Source organism: Manis javanica, chromosome X, assembly GCF_040802235.1.
Source record: "Manis javanica isolate MJ-LG chromosome X, MJ_LKY, whole genome shotgun sequence".
In the NCBI taxonomy this organism is placed as follows: domain Eukaryota; kingdom Metazoa; phylum Chordata; class Mammalia; order Pholidota; family Manidae; genus Manis; species Manis javanica.
The window spans coordinates 9,011,073-9,027,605 of record NC_133174.1 but is presented as its reverse complement, the minus strand read 5'-3'; the positions used below and the strand labels follow the sequence as shown (position 1 = coordinate 9,027,605).

Sequence of the window (16,533 nt, the reverse complement as noted above, 5' to 3'; positions counted from 1 at the left end):
GGCAGGAGGATTTATTCTTTGATTAAGCATGATAGAGGTTCAAAAATTACTCTTTTTAAGTTTCACAAAAAAGCCATAATTGAAGAAAATAAAAGGTACTTTTTAAAAACCAAACGAAGTTCATCATTACATCAAAAGCTAAAAAATAAAAGAAGCATAATACACATCACTCTTCTGACCATATGATTCAATCTGTCTTATACAAGCCATTGATATTATACTTAGGCAATGATTTCCACAATTTTTCATAGGAAAGATGATGAAGGACACGTTAATAAATTGCCAGAAGTGCATAAGAAGCCCACTTATTAAACACCTTCATTAGCTGTTTAAGACAGGAAAACAAGGATATCCAGTTTCCGTTTTTACCTCCTTAAATGTTGAGCTGCTTTTTTTTTGCATTAATGAACATTGAAAAGGTGCACATTTACATTTTTGATTGAGGGTAAAATGCAATGAGATTTAATCAAAGCAACTTAGGAGTCTAATTAATGCAATCAGCATTAGGTCGTGCAAATATTGTCATTGAATGCCATCGTGTAAAGCTGGTACCAGTAATTTGGGCAGCTGGAAGATTCGCCCCTCTGTTATCAGGATAAGACCAAGAGGCAGGAGACAGAAGCTGAATGCCAGGTGCCAAGTTGGATTATTCTTTTCGTGTCCAGCTTTGCTTATGACTCATTTAATAACCCTATCAAAACTATCTTATTTGAGTAAAATTCTGAGAGCACTACATCCTGTGAAAGCCCCAGAAGTCTCATTTCTGGACAATGCTGTGTCAGAGTAATATTAAGATGGGTTAGTGGAGTTGTATTATGTCTCATTTTGCCAGGGCAAAACAGTGGTAAACAGTTAAGTTTTTTCTTTCTAGCATCAAGGGCAGCAAAAAGTACAGAAAATTGTTAAACAGATCCTAGCTGAGAAGAGAAAATTCATAAAGACAGGAGACACTGATTTTTACTTATCAATGGCATTCTGCTTATCATTTCATTTAAGTGTTTCTAGGACATCAGCCACCATAGTCCTTAGTCAAGCTCCACTGTATTTTATTTTGATCTCATTCATTAATGTGGCCGTGTACTTTGCATAGTCATGAAAATTAGGACCGGCCAACTGACTTAGGACTTAAAATAAATTGTATGGGGTCAAGAAAATATTTCACCCAAAATACTATCTCCACACTACAGCTTAGCACCGTAAGGCCACTGATCTAGCAGGTTGGGTTACAGGCAACACCAGCACCATGACATTGTAACAAACGGTGGATTTTATAGTATCTGAAACCTTTTTTATGTACATGAAATGTTTGCACATAGATTATGATGAGATTTTAATAAGTTCTATGTTAATTATTTTTGGAAAAGCCATCCATGTGGTGTAATTGCTATGGACTTGGAACTACTTTCTATTGCCAAGAAAACTGTGTTTATGTGTGTCTGTGTATGTTGATTATAAGTCAGTCTCTAGGCATATATCATAAATGTAGCATGTCTGAGACTTGACTATGGTAAAACTTCCATTATATGAAAAAGACTGGCTATAAAAATATCTTCCAAACTTTTAAATGTGTATTTCTGAAATATTGGCAATGCAAGTATTTAAATATCCATAACTATACACTGTGGTTCTTACTGATAATTCTACCTTAATCTGACCTAATATCAAGTGTTTCCGAAATTTCTCTGGCATGCTGGGTAAAAGATACTGAATTTTAAGTAATGAACACTTGACTAGTGACATTATAAAGTGAAAGAGTATAAATAATTGCTTTCTAGAGGCAAGTGAACTTGGAAATTGGCACTCAGTAAATGTCCCACAAATACATTACAGTATTCTCCGATCCCATATCCCATTCCTTCACACGATGGCTTCAATGCTCAGTCCCACTCACCATTGTAGTTTCTGCTATTGACCCAAAGCTGTTGATAAATATGTTGCAGGTAACATTTACAGGAGGCCCTGCAAGTTGAACAATAAATAGAAAATTTGACAGGTTGTGTTCATGGCATAATCAAGTCACGTTTGTCTCTTGCCAGTGGCATTGTAGCACTTACCATGGTGGTTTCTGTGACTGATCCAAAACTGTTGATAAAAATATTGCAAGTAACGTTTACTGGAGGACCTGTAGAATGCAATAAGAATATTGCAATAGACATTGAGGCAAAAATACAGCTCCATCAACATCTGTGCAAATGACTAGATATGCAAACAAAATTAAAATGATGGTGAGATTGCAAAAAAAAAATGTTTTACGCAGAGGTTATCATAATGATAACGTTCCCAGTAGCATTTCAAATAATGCAGTTAAGCAATGGTAACATACCCTGAAATTTTTGGAGTTGGAAAATATAAGCTGAAGACTCTTAAACTGAATTTACTGTCAATAGTTGCTATCAAAATAGCTTTTTGGGTGGGTGGCTTTCTTTGACCTTAGTCTCATCAACATTTTAGACATTAGCAGGTGGCACCCCATTGTGATGAAACAGCCTGGGTCGTGAGTACAAATGGAGCTGCATTTTGAACTGTGGATGGACCAGGAGCATCCACCTCTTTACACGACACCCTTTAAATCAGTGCATCTAGTTTGATTCTCTGGATACCTTTGAATTTACCCCCTTCCTGCTTTATATCTGATCCCCAATGAAAAATGACATACAGAAATACAAAAATAAAGAAAATTAGGTGATTTTAAGAAATTAACACAGAAATGCCACTTAATGTCCAGATTGTAAAGCAGAGATTATTAATCCTAGATGTGTTAAGAAATTAACGCAGAAATATCACTTAATGTCCAGATTGTAAAGCAAGGGTTATTAATCCTAGATGTGCCTTGAACAAAGCCTGTTTTTTTCTCCAGAGACCCAGGGACTCGCTGTCTTTCCCTCTTGTCTTTCATCTGCCATCCAAGGACTAACCAGGCCCCACTATGCTTAGCTTCTGAGATCAGGTGTGCCCAGTGCCCAGGGGACTATAGGCACAGACTCTTTGCCCTTTAGCAATAGATAAATCACTATCTGATGATTTCCAGGTTTGTGTTTTGCTGGAGAATATGTTTATTTCCCTCATGTAGTTCTCCACTCTCCAGCCCACCACAATGTTTTCAGTGGAAAATTGTCCCTTTTCACTGGACAAAGGCTCAGCAGCCTGGAGCAATCTAAACCCCAGCTGGCTCTCTGCCCAATGAACCAGGAGGGGCTGAAGGAGGGGTTTGGCTTGAGACCTCCCTGAAAGGCTGGTAGTAACACAACTGTGGTGGCACTGAGCGCTGTGCTTTTAAACTCTGTAAGCCCACTTTGGGTTCTCACAATGAGGAAAGGAAACTTGGCCTAAACAGCTAAGGTAAGTTCCCAGGCAAGGACTTATGGTAAAAAGGAGCAAGGAGATTTGGCGAAAGAGATATGTTCAGCTGTTTTTCTTTTTAACATAACTAGTTTTTCCATTTTTAGTGAAAGATAATTGTGTTTATTTCTTAAAAATGTTTGCAAGCATGGAATCACAGGCACCACCGTATTACTAAACCAGTTTTCAGCCTACATCTCTGACATGGTCCAAGTCTCTTCGCTCACCCCCTCCCCTTTTATCTCAGCATCCGCCAAGATGCCGTCTCTTCCAGTGTCACGTCCTACTCTGGTTGATATTTTCTCTTTTGGTTACTAAAAACAAAACAAAAATTAGTTTCTTGGGCATAAAATTCTATTCTATAGCCATTTGTTTTTTTCTAATAAATAACTTAGGCAAGGTAGAGACAAGTCATGAGAAGTGTGTTTGCTTTTTTTCCTCTCTTCATAATATAATACTTCCTTTTATATAGTCCAATTCAGGATGGAAAATTCATGAATCTCTGTATGCAAGACAGATAGAGAATGAATGATGGCAGAAAGAAGAAAAAGAGAAATGGCATCTTAATAGGAGGCATTTGAAAATTCAAATGTGGATTGTCTTTTACTGCACATTATATTTGTCTGGCCTCCCCACCTGGCTTGCAAAGCGTGTAGAAAGTTGGGTCATCCCATCATATATCTATTTGTTTTTATCCTTCCCAGTAAATGGCAGTGTGAGTATATTGCCAGAACTCAAAGTATTTTTGAAACTATCACATATTGACACACTGTACTAAGCACATTAAAAAATTATCTGGTTTAAACTTCACAAAAGTGGGATTGTTTTACTGCTTTCTGATAAAGGAACTGGGAGTTAGGGAAGTTACCTAACTTGCTTAAAGTCATGCCACAAATATTAGAAAAGCTGACACTCACTGTCTCATCATTCTTATTCCCAAGGCCTAAACTTTCAACTACTCTGCTGCACTTCCTTCATTATACAATATCCTCTTTCCCTCCTGACCTACCAACCATGGTATTTTCTGTTGGTTTATACATTTCTGGGATAATTTGATCATTTGCATCTGACCCCTTCAATCATGGGCATTGTCTTAAAGTTCATCTGCATTTGGATATAAAACCTTGGAAAGAAAAAAAAGTAAGTCTTTTGGATGTGGGATTAGCACATGCACATAATAGAGCTCACACGCATATTAAAACCTTGCTGTGTGCCAGTCAGTGCCTTCTTTCATTCTTTAGTAATTAGGTGCTACCATAGTCCCCCATTTTATAGATGGGAAAACTGAGGCATAAAGGTGGTTAATTCATTTCCCAAGGTCACAGAATTTGTAATGGGCAGAACTTGCTCACGTTTAGGAACACTTTTCTTAACTATGCCTGAGACCAACAGAATTAGTCTAATGATAGAAGCTACTTAAATATAGAACTTGGCCTGTAAGTTCTTTGGGTTGAATGATAGAATTATTTTACACTTTTGTTATCCTCATATGTGCCAGCAAAGCCTTTCATCTGTGTTTTTTTGCCCAATAATTTGCTAACATGTTCTAATTAACAAGGACATGTTCCTAGATGTGCTCACCAGTGGATGAATGTGTTTTGTAAACTCTAGAAAGAAATAGTTCGTGTAAATTAACCTTATCTGATTGGTTTATCAGCAAAGTTATTATACTCCAAATGAATTGGATGAGGATGTGGGAAAAAGAATTGTATAGACATGTAATCTCTCATATCACTATCCTCCCCTTCTTTCCATCCCTGTCTCCTCTCTCCCTCGCTCTTTCCCTTTCTCGCTCTTTCTTCCTTTATTTATTTTTTTGCCTTATTCTTATGAGAGTGACCTTGCCATAACTCAAGTATGTAATTCAAATATATATGGAAGTAAAAAATAGATTTGGGATACTTTATATGCATTAGGAAGAATGGTTCCTCTCCCTGACCCCCAGCACAGAGTATGACAAGCCCCATCCCATACTGATCCTCTTTGGTGCTATGTACCGTACGCTCAGATTATCTTCTTTGGAGTAAGGCATTTGTCCTGGCAAGCCAAGTAAAATTACATTTATGCTACTTAGAAAAGATAGAGTTATTGATTATTGTCCACAAACATCTTCACTTTTGGATCAGTTGGTCAAATTGGCTATAAGAGGGAATAGGATCACAATCAGTAGTGCATCCAACTAGTAGATCCCCTGCTACTCAAACTGTGGTTGGAAGATCAACAGAATCAGCACCACCTGAGAGCTTGTTGGAAATGTTGAATCTCAGGCCCCATTCGAGTCCTGCTGAAGCAGTCTGCACTTTAACAACCAGAATTTGTTCTTGCAGATCATTTTTTCTCTCTTTGAAGACAAGATCGCTTGTACTTTATTTCAGTCTTTTATGACTGTTCCTTGAAATGTTAACTGTAGGCCATCAGTAAAACTTCTGAGGTCAAACAAGTTTGGAAAACACTGTTGAATAAGGGTAGGCAAGTTTCCTTAATGTAGGTTTCTACAGAGTTGTATAACCGTCACCATTATCTATATTGGAAACTTTTCTATCACTTCCAACAGAAACTTTGTATCCATTAAGAATAACTCCCTATTCTCTCCTTCTTGCCCCTGGGAACTTCTAATCTACTTTCTGTCTCCATGAATTTGTCTATTCAAGATATTATCACACAATAATCATACAATATTTGTCTTTTGTGTCCGGCCTCTTTCACTTGGCATAATGTTTTCAAAGATTTATCCATGTTGTAGCATCTATCAACACTTCTCTTCTTATGGCTGAATAATCAATCACATGTTTATGCTACATTGTATTTATTTGTTCATCTGCTGATGGATACTTGGGTTATTCTCACTTTTTGGCTACTGTGAGTAATGCTACTATGAAATGTTTGAGTTCCATCTTTCAATTCTTTTGAATATATACCTAGGAGTGGAATTGCTGGGTCATATGCTAATTCTGTTTCACATTTTAGGGAACTAACTGTACTGTTTTCCACAGCAGCTGTACCATTTTACATTATCACAAGCAACCTATCAGAATTCCAATTTCTCCACATCTTTGCCAACACTTATTTTCCATTTTTTTATTATAGCCTGATGTTAGTATTGGCACCTCAGCTCTCTTTTGGTTACTATTTGCATAGAGTACCTTTCTCCATCCTTTGTCAATCTACTTGTGTCTTTGGATCTAAAGTGAGTCTCCTATAGACAGGATATAGTTGGATCATGGTTTGTTTTATACATTTTTCTGATCTATGTCTTTTGATTGGGAAATTTAATCCATTTAAATTTAAAGTAATTACTGATAAAAAAATTATTTCTGCCATTTGGAATTTGATCTCTGTATATCTTACAGCTTTTTTGTCTCTGATTTCTTCTACTACTCACCTCTTCTGTGGTTTTTTTGTAGTGAACTATTTTGATTCTCCTTTATTTCCTTTTTTGTATTCTTTGTAGTCACCATGGGGATTGCATATAACACCCTAAAGTTATAACAGTCTAGTTTGAATTGAAACTCTGCTCTTATACATCCTCCTCCTTTTATGCTTTTGTCACAAATTATATCTTTATTCATGGTGTGCCCAATAGCATAGATTAATAACTCTTTAAATACATTGGTCTTTTAAATCCTGTAGGAGATGAAAAGTAGAGTTGCAAACCAAAAATACAATAGTACTGCTTTTATATTTGCCAATATATTTAACTTTACCAGAGATCTTTATTTCTTCATTAGACTTTGAATTACTGTGTAACATCCTTTCATTGCAACCTGAAGGACTCCCTTTAGCATTTCTTATAGGGCAGATCTAGTTGTAATGAACTCTCTCAGCTTTTGCTTATCTGGGAATGTATTTTTCCTTCAATTGTGGGAGACAATTTTTCTGGATATAAATGCTTAGTTACAATGTTTTTTCTTTCAGCACTTTAACTCTATCATCCCACTGCCTTCTGGCCTCCAAGGTATCTGCAGAGAAGTCAGCTAATAATCGTATTGGGGATCCCATGTATGTAATGAGTCATTTTTCTCTTGCTGTTTGAAAAATTCTCTTATTGTCTTTGGCTTTCAACAGTTTAATGATACAGTTTCTTGGTGTGAGTCTCTCTGTTAGCCAGTCATCTTCAACTGAACCTAGGGATCAGCCCAAGGTAAAGCCATAAGATCTGCTCAGATCTTTTCTGAGCTTGCGTCTTGACCTAAGAATGCATGTGGTTTTCTAAATTCCCCCGTATACATTATACATGGCTGATTTTGAATTTCCTAATGTACCTCCGAAACTCTCCTCAGCTTTTGCTCTCAGGCCTTACATGACCTATTGTATGTTTCAACTGTAATCTTTTGCCCCACACATCTGAAGGTTTTTAGTTGTTTTGCAGTGTTTTTGATCAATACCTGCTGCTTTTCCATCCTGAGTTCCAAGTTAGGTGGAACAGAGATGAGTCCTGTTATGGGCTGAATTGTGCACCACCCCCCTCCCATCCAACACAATTCCTATGTTGAACCTCCACTACCTCAGAATGTAACCGTATTTGGAGAGAAGGTCTTAAAGAGGAAATTAAGGTTAAATGAGGTCATGGGGGTAGGCTCTAATCTGATATGAATGGTGTCCTTATAAGAAGAGGAGAAAAGAGACACCAGGGCTGTATGTGCCTGGAGGAAAGACCATGTGAGGACACAGTGATGAAGCAGCCATCTGCAAGCCAGGGAGAGAGGCCCTGAGAGAAACTAAACCTGCTGACACCTGGATTTTGGATAGCCAGACTCCAGAACTGTGAGAAAGTAAATGTCTGTGGTTTAAGCCCCCCAGTCTGTGGTGTTTTGTTATGGCAGCCTGAGCAGGCTCAGATAAGCACCTTGCATCAGCCCTAGTAGCACACAGACAGGTTAGAATAGACAGACAAAATAATTTGTGAATAATGTTCAGGGACCAGGGTTCCACACTGAGATCGCAGGCTGCCTCTAATTCAGCATCAAAACCAGAGGGGATGGGGCAGGGCAAGTAAAACACCAGAAAACTTTCCTACCATTTTGAAGTTGGCTTTTTCTTGATTCAGTGGTCTCTTGGTTGCTGTAAACTTACTATTTTCCAGAGTTCTGATGAAGTTAGTTCTGACAGTTTCTACTTACTTTTTGATATTTCTATTGGGGGAACGAATACTTAAGAGCTGCCTACTCTGCCATTTTATTGACGTCAGCCTCCTCCTCCCCAAAATTTTAATATACTCATGTGAAGCATGGTGTTCCTGGGGGAGAACATATTAGATATTGTTTCTCAAATGTATTTGACCATAGGAGATTTTTTTTTTCAGTAGACCATCCTTTTCATAGAACACATTTTAAAGATGGCAAGCATCCTATAAAGCATAGTTTTGAAAATGCCCATTCATGTTATTCATTTATTAATTCAATTAACAAATTCTTGACAAATGAATATATTAGATGATGATGATAGAATTATGAATAAGACTAAAAGCAGTCATAGTGCTACTATAAAATCCTGTGCTCCTGCCAACAAGGGAATGTCTTATTGGAGGATACAGGGTAGGTGCCTAGGATGGAGAGGTAACAAAAGAGGAACAGAGAATCAGTAAAGATCAGCTTAACCTTCTCCAGTTATTTCTGTAATGATCCTGTAGTCTGAGTGTATAACTCAGGAATATGAGTGAAAAACCCTGCTTGTAATCAGATTTGACAATGTATTAATTCCTAGATGAGTTCTCTTTAAAACTCAGTGCCCTGGAAGACAGGTTGGCAATATTTTTTGTGAAGGGCCAGGTAGCAAATATTTTAGCCTTTGTGGATTCTAAAGTCTCCGTCACAATTACTTAATTCTGTCTTGGTAGTATAGTGAAAGTAGTCAAATAACGTGTAAACAAATGGGTGTGAGTGTATTCCCATAAAACTTTATCTACAAACAGGTCATGGACTAGATTTCACCCATGGGCCAAGTTTGCTGAGCCCTGCTCTAGACTCTTAAAGTAGGAGGTTGGGGAACAACAGAAATTGTTCTGCAATTCCATGATCTTTTCATACTTGGAAATGAGGACTGGCCGTGGACATGGAGGAGCACAGGGACTATCTGTAGGACCATCTACAATGAGTTTGATATTGTGCTTTGCGGTGTGAACAAAATCTCCTTTAGCAGAAAGGTTGAATGGGAAATAATGTCATTTGTGCTATTTACACTGTAGTAGGCCCAGGTGAAAACCAGCAAGTTTGAGGCCAACCACTAACATTATCATAGGAGCTAGAAGGCAATGTGAAAGTAAGATGGGGCCAGGCCAGATCATGTGGACAACAAATACTTAATATATCTAACTCAGTTACTATATTTAATATGACTGAGGCATTGCTCATAAAAATGTATCAGTATGAGCAATGCCTGAGTCATTTTGAATATGGACTAAGGCAAGGATGTGGAGAAAAGGGAACTCTCATTCACTATTGGTGGGAATGTAGCTTGTACAGCCACCATGGAAAACATTATGGAGGTTTCATGAAAAACTAAAAATAGAAATATCATACAACCTACTAATTCCACTTCTGGGAATTTACCCAAAGAAAACAAAGTCACCAATTTGAAAAGATATATGCACACCTATATTTATTGCAGCGTTATTTACAATAGCCAAGATATAGAAGCAAGCTAAGGGCCCATTGGTAGATGAATGGGTAAAGAAGATGTGATACATATATAAATAATGGAATATTACTCAGCCATAAAAAGGAGTGAAATCTTGCCACTTTTGACAACACAGATGGACCCAGAAGGTATTATGCTCAGTGAAATAAGTCAGGTGGATAAAGACATATACCATATGATTTCACTTTATGTGTGAAATCTGAAAGCAAAACAAACAAGCAAACAAAAAAAATCACAAATAGACTCGTAAACATAGAGAAAAGACTGGTGGTGGCCATAAGGGAGGGAGTGAGGGGAATGAGTGAAACAGGTGAAGATGATAAAGAGGTACAAACTTCCAATTATAAAATAATCACAGGCATAAAAGTACAGCGTAGGGAATATGGTCAATAATATTGTAATATCTTTGGTAACTACACTTATCATGGTGAGCATTATTCATGTAGATAATTGTTACATCACTATATCATACACCTGAAACCAACATATATTGTATGCCACCTCTACTTCAATAAAAAAAATAATAAAAATGAATCAATGGTAAGAACATTCTGTATCTTACATATTTAAAATGTGGAACCAATTTTTATAACTTCTACTGTGGAAATAAAAATGTCATCTATTATTCATAGTGACTATATTAAAATAAGTCTATATATATTTTTGTATTAACCAAAGTTTTCTAAGTTCATATTATTTTTTTAAAGCTTCATGATAGATTCTATTTAAAAAATAAGCATCAGCAGCCAATACTGTATGATGTCACTTATTCGTGGACTCTAAAAAAGCCAGTCTCACAGAAAAAGAGTAGAATGGTGGTGACCACAAGTGGCAGGGTGGGGTGGGGGAGGTGGAAAGAGGTTGGTCAAAGGGTACAAACTTCCAGTTAAAACATGAATGAGAGGGGGGGGGAGAAGGGGATTGAGAGATATTATAATTAGTATACATGGTGTGGGGGGGATTCTGGGGAAGACAGTGTAGCACACAGAAGACGAGGAGTGACTCTGGCATCTTACTACACTGATGGACAGTGACTGCAATCGGGTATGGGGGGGACTCGATAATATGGGTGTATGTAGTAACCACATTGGTTTTCATGTGAAACCTTCATAAGAGTGTGTATCAATAATACCTTTATAAAAAAATTGTAATAAAAAAATATTGCAACCTTAGAGTAGACAAAAAGTTCTTAAACAGCATTCAAAAAAGCATGAACCATAAGAGAAAAAAATAGATTCCATCAAGAATTTTAGACTTCTGCTCTTCAAAGACACTAAGTAATGAAAGAAAAGGCATGCCACAGACTGGGGAAAATATTTACAGAACACATTTCTGATAAAAATGCTGTACTCAGAATAAGAACTCAAAAAAAAAGATGAATGAGTTCTGGGGATCTAATATACAGCATGGTGACTGTAGTTAAGAATACTCTGTTATAGACTTGAAAGTTGCTAAGTGAGTAGATGATAAGTGTTCCTACCACAGAAACAAATTGTATTTATATGAAGTGATGGAGGTGTTAAATAATGCTATGGTGGTAATCATTTTGCAATATGTAAGTGTATAAACACATTATACACCTTAAACTTACACAGTGTGTGTATGTCAATTATATCCCACTAAAGCTGGAAAATAATTTAAATAAGACCCAAAGCAAAGGTAAGAAAAATAAGCTTTAGGAAAGAATGGGGATCTTGTGTAACACCAGAACAACTAGTCACTATTTGTTAGTTTTGCCTCCATTATGTTGTTTTCCAACATCATTTTAAGGTGAAAGATTTCAGAGCAGAGTGCATTCTTTGAGTTCCAAGATGAAAAGGTGACTTTTTTCTCTCTCATCACAAATAGTCTTGAATGGCATTTCACTTTACATTTTATTCCTAGTAAAAAATTTAATGTATCCTCAAGTACCACAATTGTTTTAGTGTGGGCCCCTTGGATGGGGATGAAATATTAAATATATGTGCTTGATTTATATGGAAATTCAATTTCCTTTGGCATAAGATTTTTACCTAGCATAAAGATTCTTGTCATTAACTCAAGAGATAAAGGGGGAAAACAAAGCACCTAGAGGGAGCAGGAAGATGTATAGTTGAGGGTCACAGCCTTGCTTTTGAACACTGGGAAGCACTGTTTCTCATGGTGGCTGCCTGTGCTGCATGACGCTCTGATGCCCATGGAAGAGAAAGCCTTGGAAGATGGGAGCACTGCAAGGGGAGGGAGTGGCTTTTCATGGTGGTACTCCCTTTGTGAGGGGTGATTTGAGGCATCTAATCCAGAAGAATGAGGAAGTCTTTTAAAATGTCATGATTGTAATTAGAAATGGCCACACAAGCTAATCCATTGCATTACTTTAATCTTCTTGAGAATTCACCACAAATGAATTATACGCCATTGATTCTTCTGCTCAACAAATGGTCAAAATGGTTTTACCACTCCTACTACATTCAGTTTGCTTCCTGACATCCAGGACTGTACAAAGGACAAAATATTCAGAGAAGTGAAAAAGTTGGACGTTTACTTATTCCCACAGCCTGATGAGATAGTCCAGCAAACCATTTCTTTGGACCAGCCATATTGACAAAATGATGAAATTTCCAGATAAAGCAATTAATTGGCACTGGATGTAGCTTAAATATAGAGAACCAAATGGCAGCTTCTGTGTGTTCTTGCCATTAATGGCTACCAGTTCTCAACTCTTCTCATGTAAGCGTGAGTGAATGGACAGACATGCATACAGCTCAGATCCATGTTAGAGGGTCTTGAGAATACCAGCAAGTTTCTGTCTTTGCATGCTGTGGATTTCTTCATGATTTAAAGAGAAAGGATATGCCTGGGCCATTATTTCATATAGGATGATCACTTTTAAGAGAGGAAGTGAGTGACATTAATAATCACACAGGAACACCAGGCATAAATTAGGACTGTTCTGAGAAACCCTGGGCTTTGAGTCATGTTACTCAAAGATGTATTTGAAGTCCGGCGACTACCAGTCAGTCTTCTTTTTGCCACTATCTCTGTTTATTATCGCCTGTGAACTTTAAATAAATTACAGAAACTATCTGAGCCCATTATTTCTTCTGTAGAATGGGAATAATGATTCTCGCCCTGATGTTAATTGTATTAGTAGTGATGTATAGAAAGCCCATGAGTAGCTGCTCAATATATTATAGTAATATTACTATCATTATTCTAAGTTCATTGGATTGTCAAACTATGTCTATGCAGGAGGCACATCTTTAAACCTATTTTAATATACAGTAGACTTAGATCTGTCGACATGTTCTATGCTAAGCTTTACTGAAATATTGTCCATGTCCTCCAATTTCCTTTCTCTTCCTTCTGTAATCTCTGTTTTTTCTCAGCTCTGTAGAATTTTTTAGCAGGATCCAAACACCTTTTTATATTGTTCCTGCTTCCAAGAATTATGCATAAATATTCTTTTTGTCTGGACAACCGCATAGCACCATGGGTTTGAGATCATTGCTGCTCACTTCTTTACTTAAAAGAGGGTTTCTCAACCTCAGGACTGTTGGCATTTGGGGCCAGATTGTTCTTTGGTGTGGGATCTGGTCCTGTGCACTGCAAGGTATTGAGCACCATCCTTGGTTTCTACTCACAAGATGCCAGTAGCACATGCCTCCCATGGCCCCTCTTGTAACAAGCAACAATGTGTCTAGGCGCTGCCAAATGTCCCCAGGAGGACAAAATCACCCCCATGTGAGAACCATTAAATTGAAAGAAAAAAAAGGTAAAAATGGCAGGATGAGTGGAAAGGTTATTCAACAAGGATTACATGTTATTTAACAATGGCATTAGCTTCAGGTCATTCTTTTGCTTAGTCAAACAAGTGCGAGGGTTGTATGAAGGTATTTTTGGTCATAAGACTTTCTCATAAGAGAGTCATCTCTCTCATATATTTCAACAAAGAATGTAGATGTTAAAAAATATTTTAACACACTTTGGGTGCAAACTTACATCCCTTTGTTGGGTTTGTTCATCGGGAAATTAAATCTGGTGCCTCATTGCAGGCATTTGCTGAATTCTGTGCATCTCCATCTTATAAATCTTCAGTCATTCATTAAATCAAGAAGCAGGTATTGAACACCCATTATGTGCCTGGTATGTACTTGGTCTTCTACTAATTATCCTTTACAATTAGATTGTGAACTGCAGGACGAAATGTAAGAAAATCAGACATTAATGACAAGTCAGAAACAATTTGTTGAAAAGCCCTTGAGTCATTCTTCAAGAAATGTCAGATGAAGCAAAAAAGTGTGAGCCCAACCAAGCATCACAGAGAGGGCATTTTTCTTAAGGCTTTTTCTAATACAAGTGAACTGCTTTTTGTTCATTGTAGGATCATGGTGACCTTAAAGTGAGCAGTTTTTGCTCCGGAAGATTTAGGGCACTTTGCTTGTGGTGAAAGGTTCATTTTCTATTTTAAAGATCTCAGAGACTAAATGGAAACCTTCAGGCTGGGAGTCATTTGGACATGTAATCTACATATATTTCTATTTATGCTATAATAAAATGTCATCAGATGGAGAATTGTTGGAAAACATGAGATTCTTGTTATCTTGGGATTGCAATGGATAATAAATAAAGGCCCATTTAGCCTTAAAAGAACACAATTTTAAATGCTATTTGGAATTAGTTTTGAAGTGAAAAGGTCTGAGAATTTTTCATAAACCCAAGTGATACTTCCTTTCATTTTAGGAAGTAATAAAAATAGAATTAAAGACAACTTTCTCTCATGTTAATTGAATCCTCTACTACTTTGCAAAAATGAATAGCAAGTTCATCAGCTTGTTAGGTCCTGACGATTGAAAATACACGTTTTTGCAGTAAAAATTTTTAAGAAGGGGCTGTGCTGTGTTTTTGGGGTTATAATAATGGAATTGGTGGGTGCAGTCCATCCTTCAAAGTCCAGTTCAAATGATACCTACTCAATGAATTTCTTCATGATTTCCTCCACTTGAATATCATCTTCATTAGAACTTCCATAGCCCCGTAAGCCTTACCATGTTGTGTTGTCATCAATTTTTCCTATGTGTCTAATCTTTTCTAGCATGCTGTAGACAGGATGTAGCGCTGATCTGATTTACTGTAATGTTTCCCAAGGCATTTAGTATAGAACTGAACATGTCGTAGGTATTTAATGAATGTTCAGTGAATGCCATCAGTCAGCATATAAGCCTTTTTGGGTGAGGAAATGTCAGTGGCATCCCAAGAAATCTGCACATTTCCAGTTCAGCTCAGATCAGCTCTCAGTACAATGCATTTTAACCCCACCAATCAGCCTCCATCTCTTCAGCTTCAAAGGGTAGTTTATTCCAAAGGCTGTTTATGTAAATCATTGTCTCATCTCCGCTTGTGACATCAGAAGCGAATTCTGTTTGCTCTCTTTCCAGAGCACTCAACGGAATGAGAAAATTATGAGAAAAACATGGCAGTCACCAGTGAGCGGCACTGCAACGTGGCCCTTTGAATCTCTTACTGAGCCACCTTGTTTGCAGTGGGGGTCGGGAAACTTCCTGGCTGTTGCCTTCCCTCTGACATCACCCTTCACCAGTGCAACATGGAATAATGGGGGAAAAATCATAAACTTCAGAGCTAGACCAATGGCATTTAAATCGTGGCTCTGCTATGTACTATTTGTGTGGCCCTCTGTAGGCTATTTAATCACTGGGCTCCAGTTTCCTCGTTTATAAAAGCAGTACCTTCACCCAACTCTCAGGTTCATCAGGAGGACTGAATGTGACAGTGGCTCTGAAATGCTGCCTGTTTCTTTTCTCTTTCCATCACTGTCCGCTACGGAGGAAGGATCTTCCTCCTCAACTTTGAGATTTTTCCCTTTATTTAATAATCAGATGTACTTTCCCAAGCACCATATCTCTGCCATGCATTATTACATTCACCCCTACTCACAGTGTTAAGAAAAAGACCTGGATTTTAAAAGTATAAATAGGCTTTAGAAAAAAAAACACATAGTCACCTCATTATTGGAGTTGGATTGTATTATTAAATCTAACAATCGTGAGTGTAGGGGAAAAATTGAGCTTCATTGAAAACCTATGCACTGTCGATAGCACACTCTTCTGTGGGGTCTGACTCAGATTCTAAGGGAGCTATTTTACAACTCTGTACATTGTATAACTTACAGCAATGTAAACTTTCTGTTGCTTAGAGACATGCAAGTCCTGTCCCTCTGAGGTTCAAGTGACGGCCCTCCCCACTGTGGAAGAGGCTAGTTTTGCCTCCATCTGCATATTCATCTCAATATTCTTGATCTCTTCTTTGGATTTTCTTTTGAACTGGTTATTTTCATCTGCCTGGTTCCCTCACTAATTAATGAGTCAAATAAAATCATTGACATATATTCGTTTTATGTGTGCATGAGCATCATGATTTTACCTTTTTTGAAAAAGATTATCTTTTAATCTGAGTTTTTTTTTTAAAGAAATGATTACCCTTTGGATGTGTTAGACCCACAAGTAGACTTTGGAAGCTTGGAGACCTAAATCCTGTCCCAGGCCATTGTGCAGCCGGCCAGCC

General features: G+C 37.5%; 1 protein-coding gene across 5 annotated transcripts in view; it reads right to left on the bottom strand.

Annotated features, from left to right (window-relative positions):
• Positions 1–16,533, bottom strand: part of GLRA2 (glycine receptor alpha 2) — a 161,805-nt gene that overhangs the window by 122,529 nt on the left and 22,743 nt on the right. For 3 of the 5 annotated variants that reach the window (XM_037020427.2, XM_037020429.2, XM_037020428.2), the window contains exon 3: positions 2,055–2,122. In XM_037020427.2, the coding sequence (XP_036876322.1) occupies positions 2,055–2,122 (68 nt within the window). Of the gene's footprint in view, positions 1–1,891; positions 1,960–2,054; positions 2,123–16,533 lie in introns of those variants that run through there. The other 2 variants (XM_073227914.1, XM_037020430.2) reach the window with 2 other exon arrangements.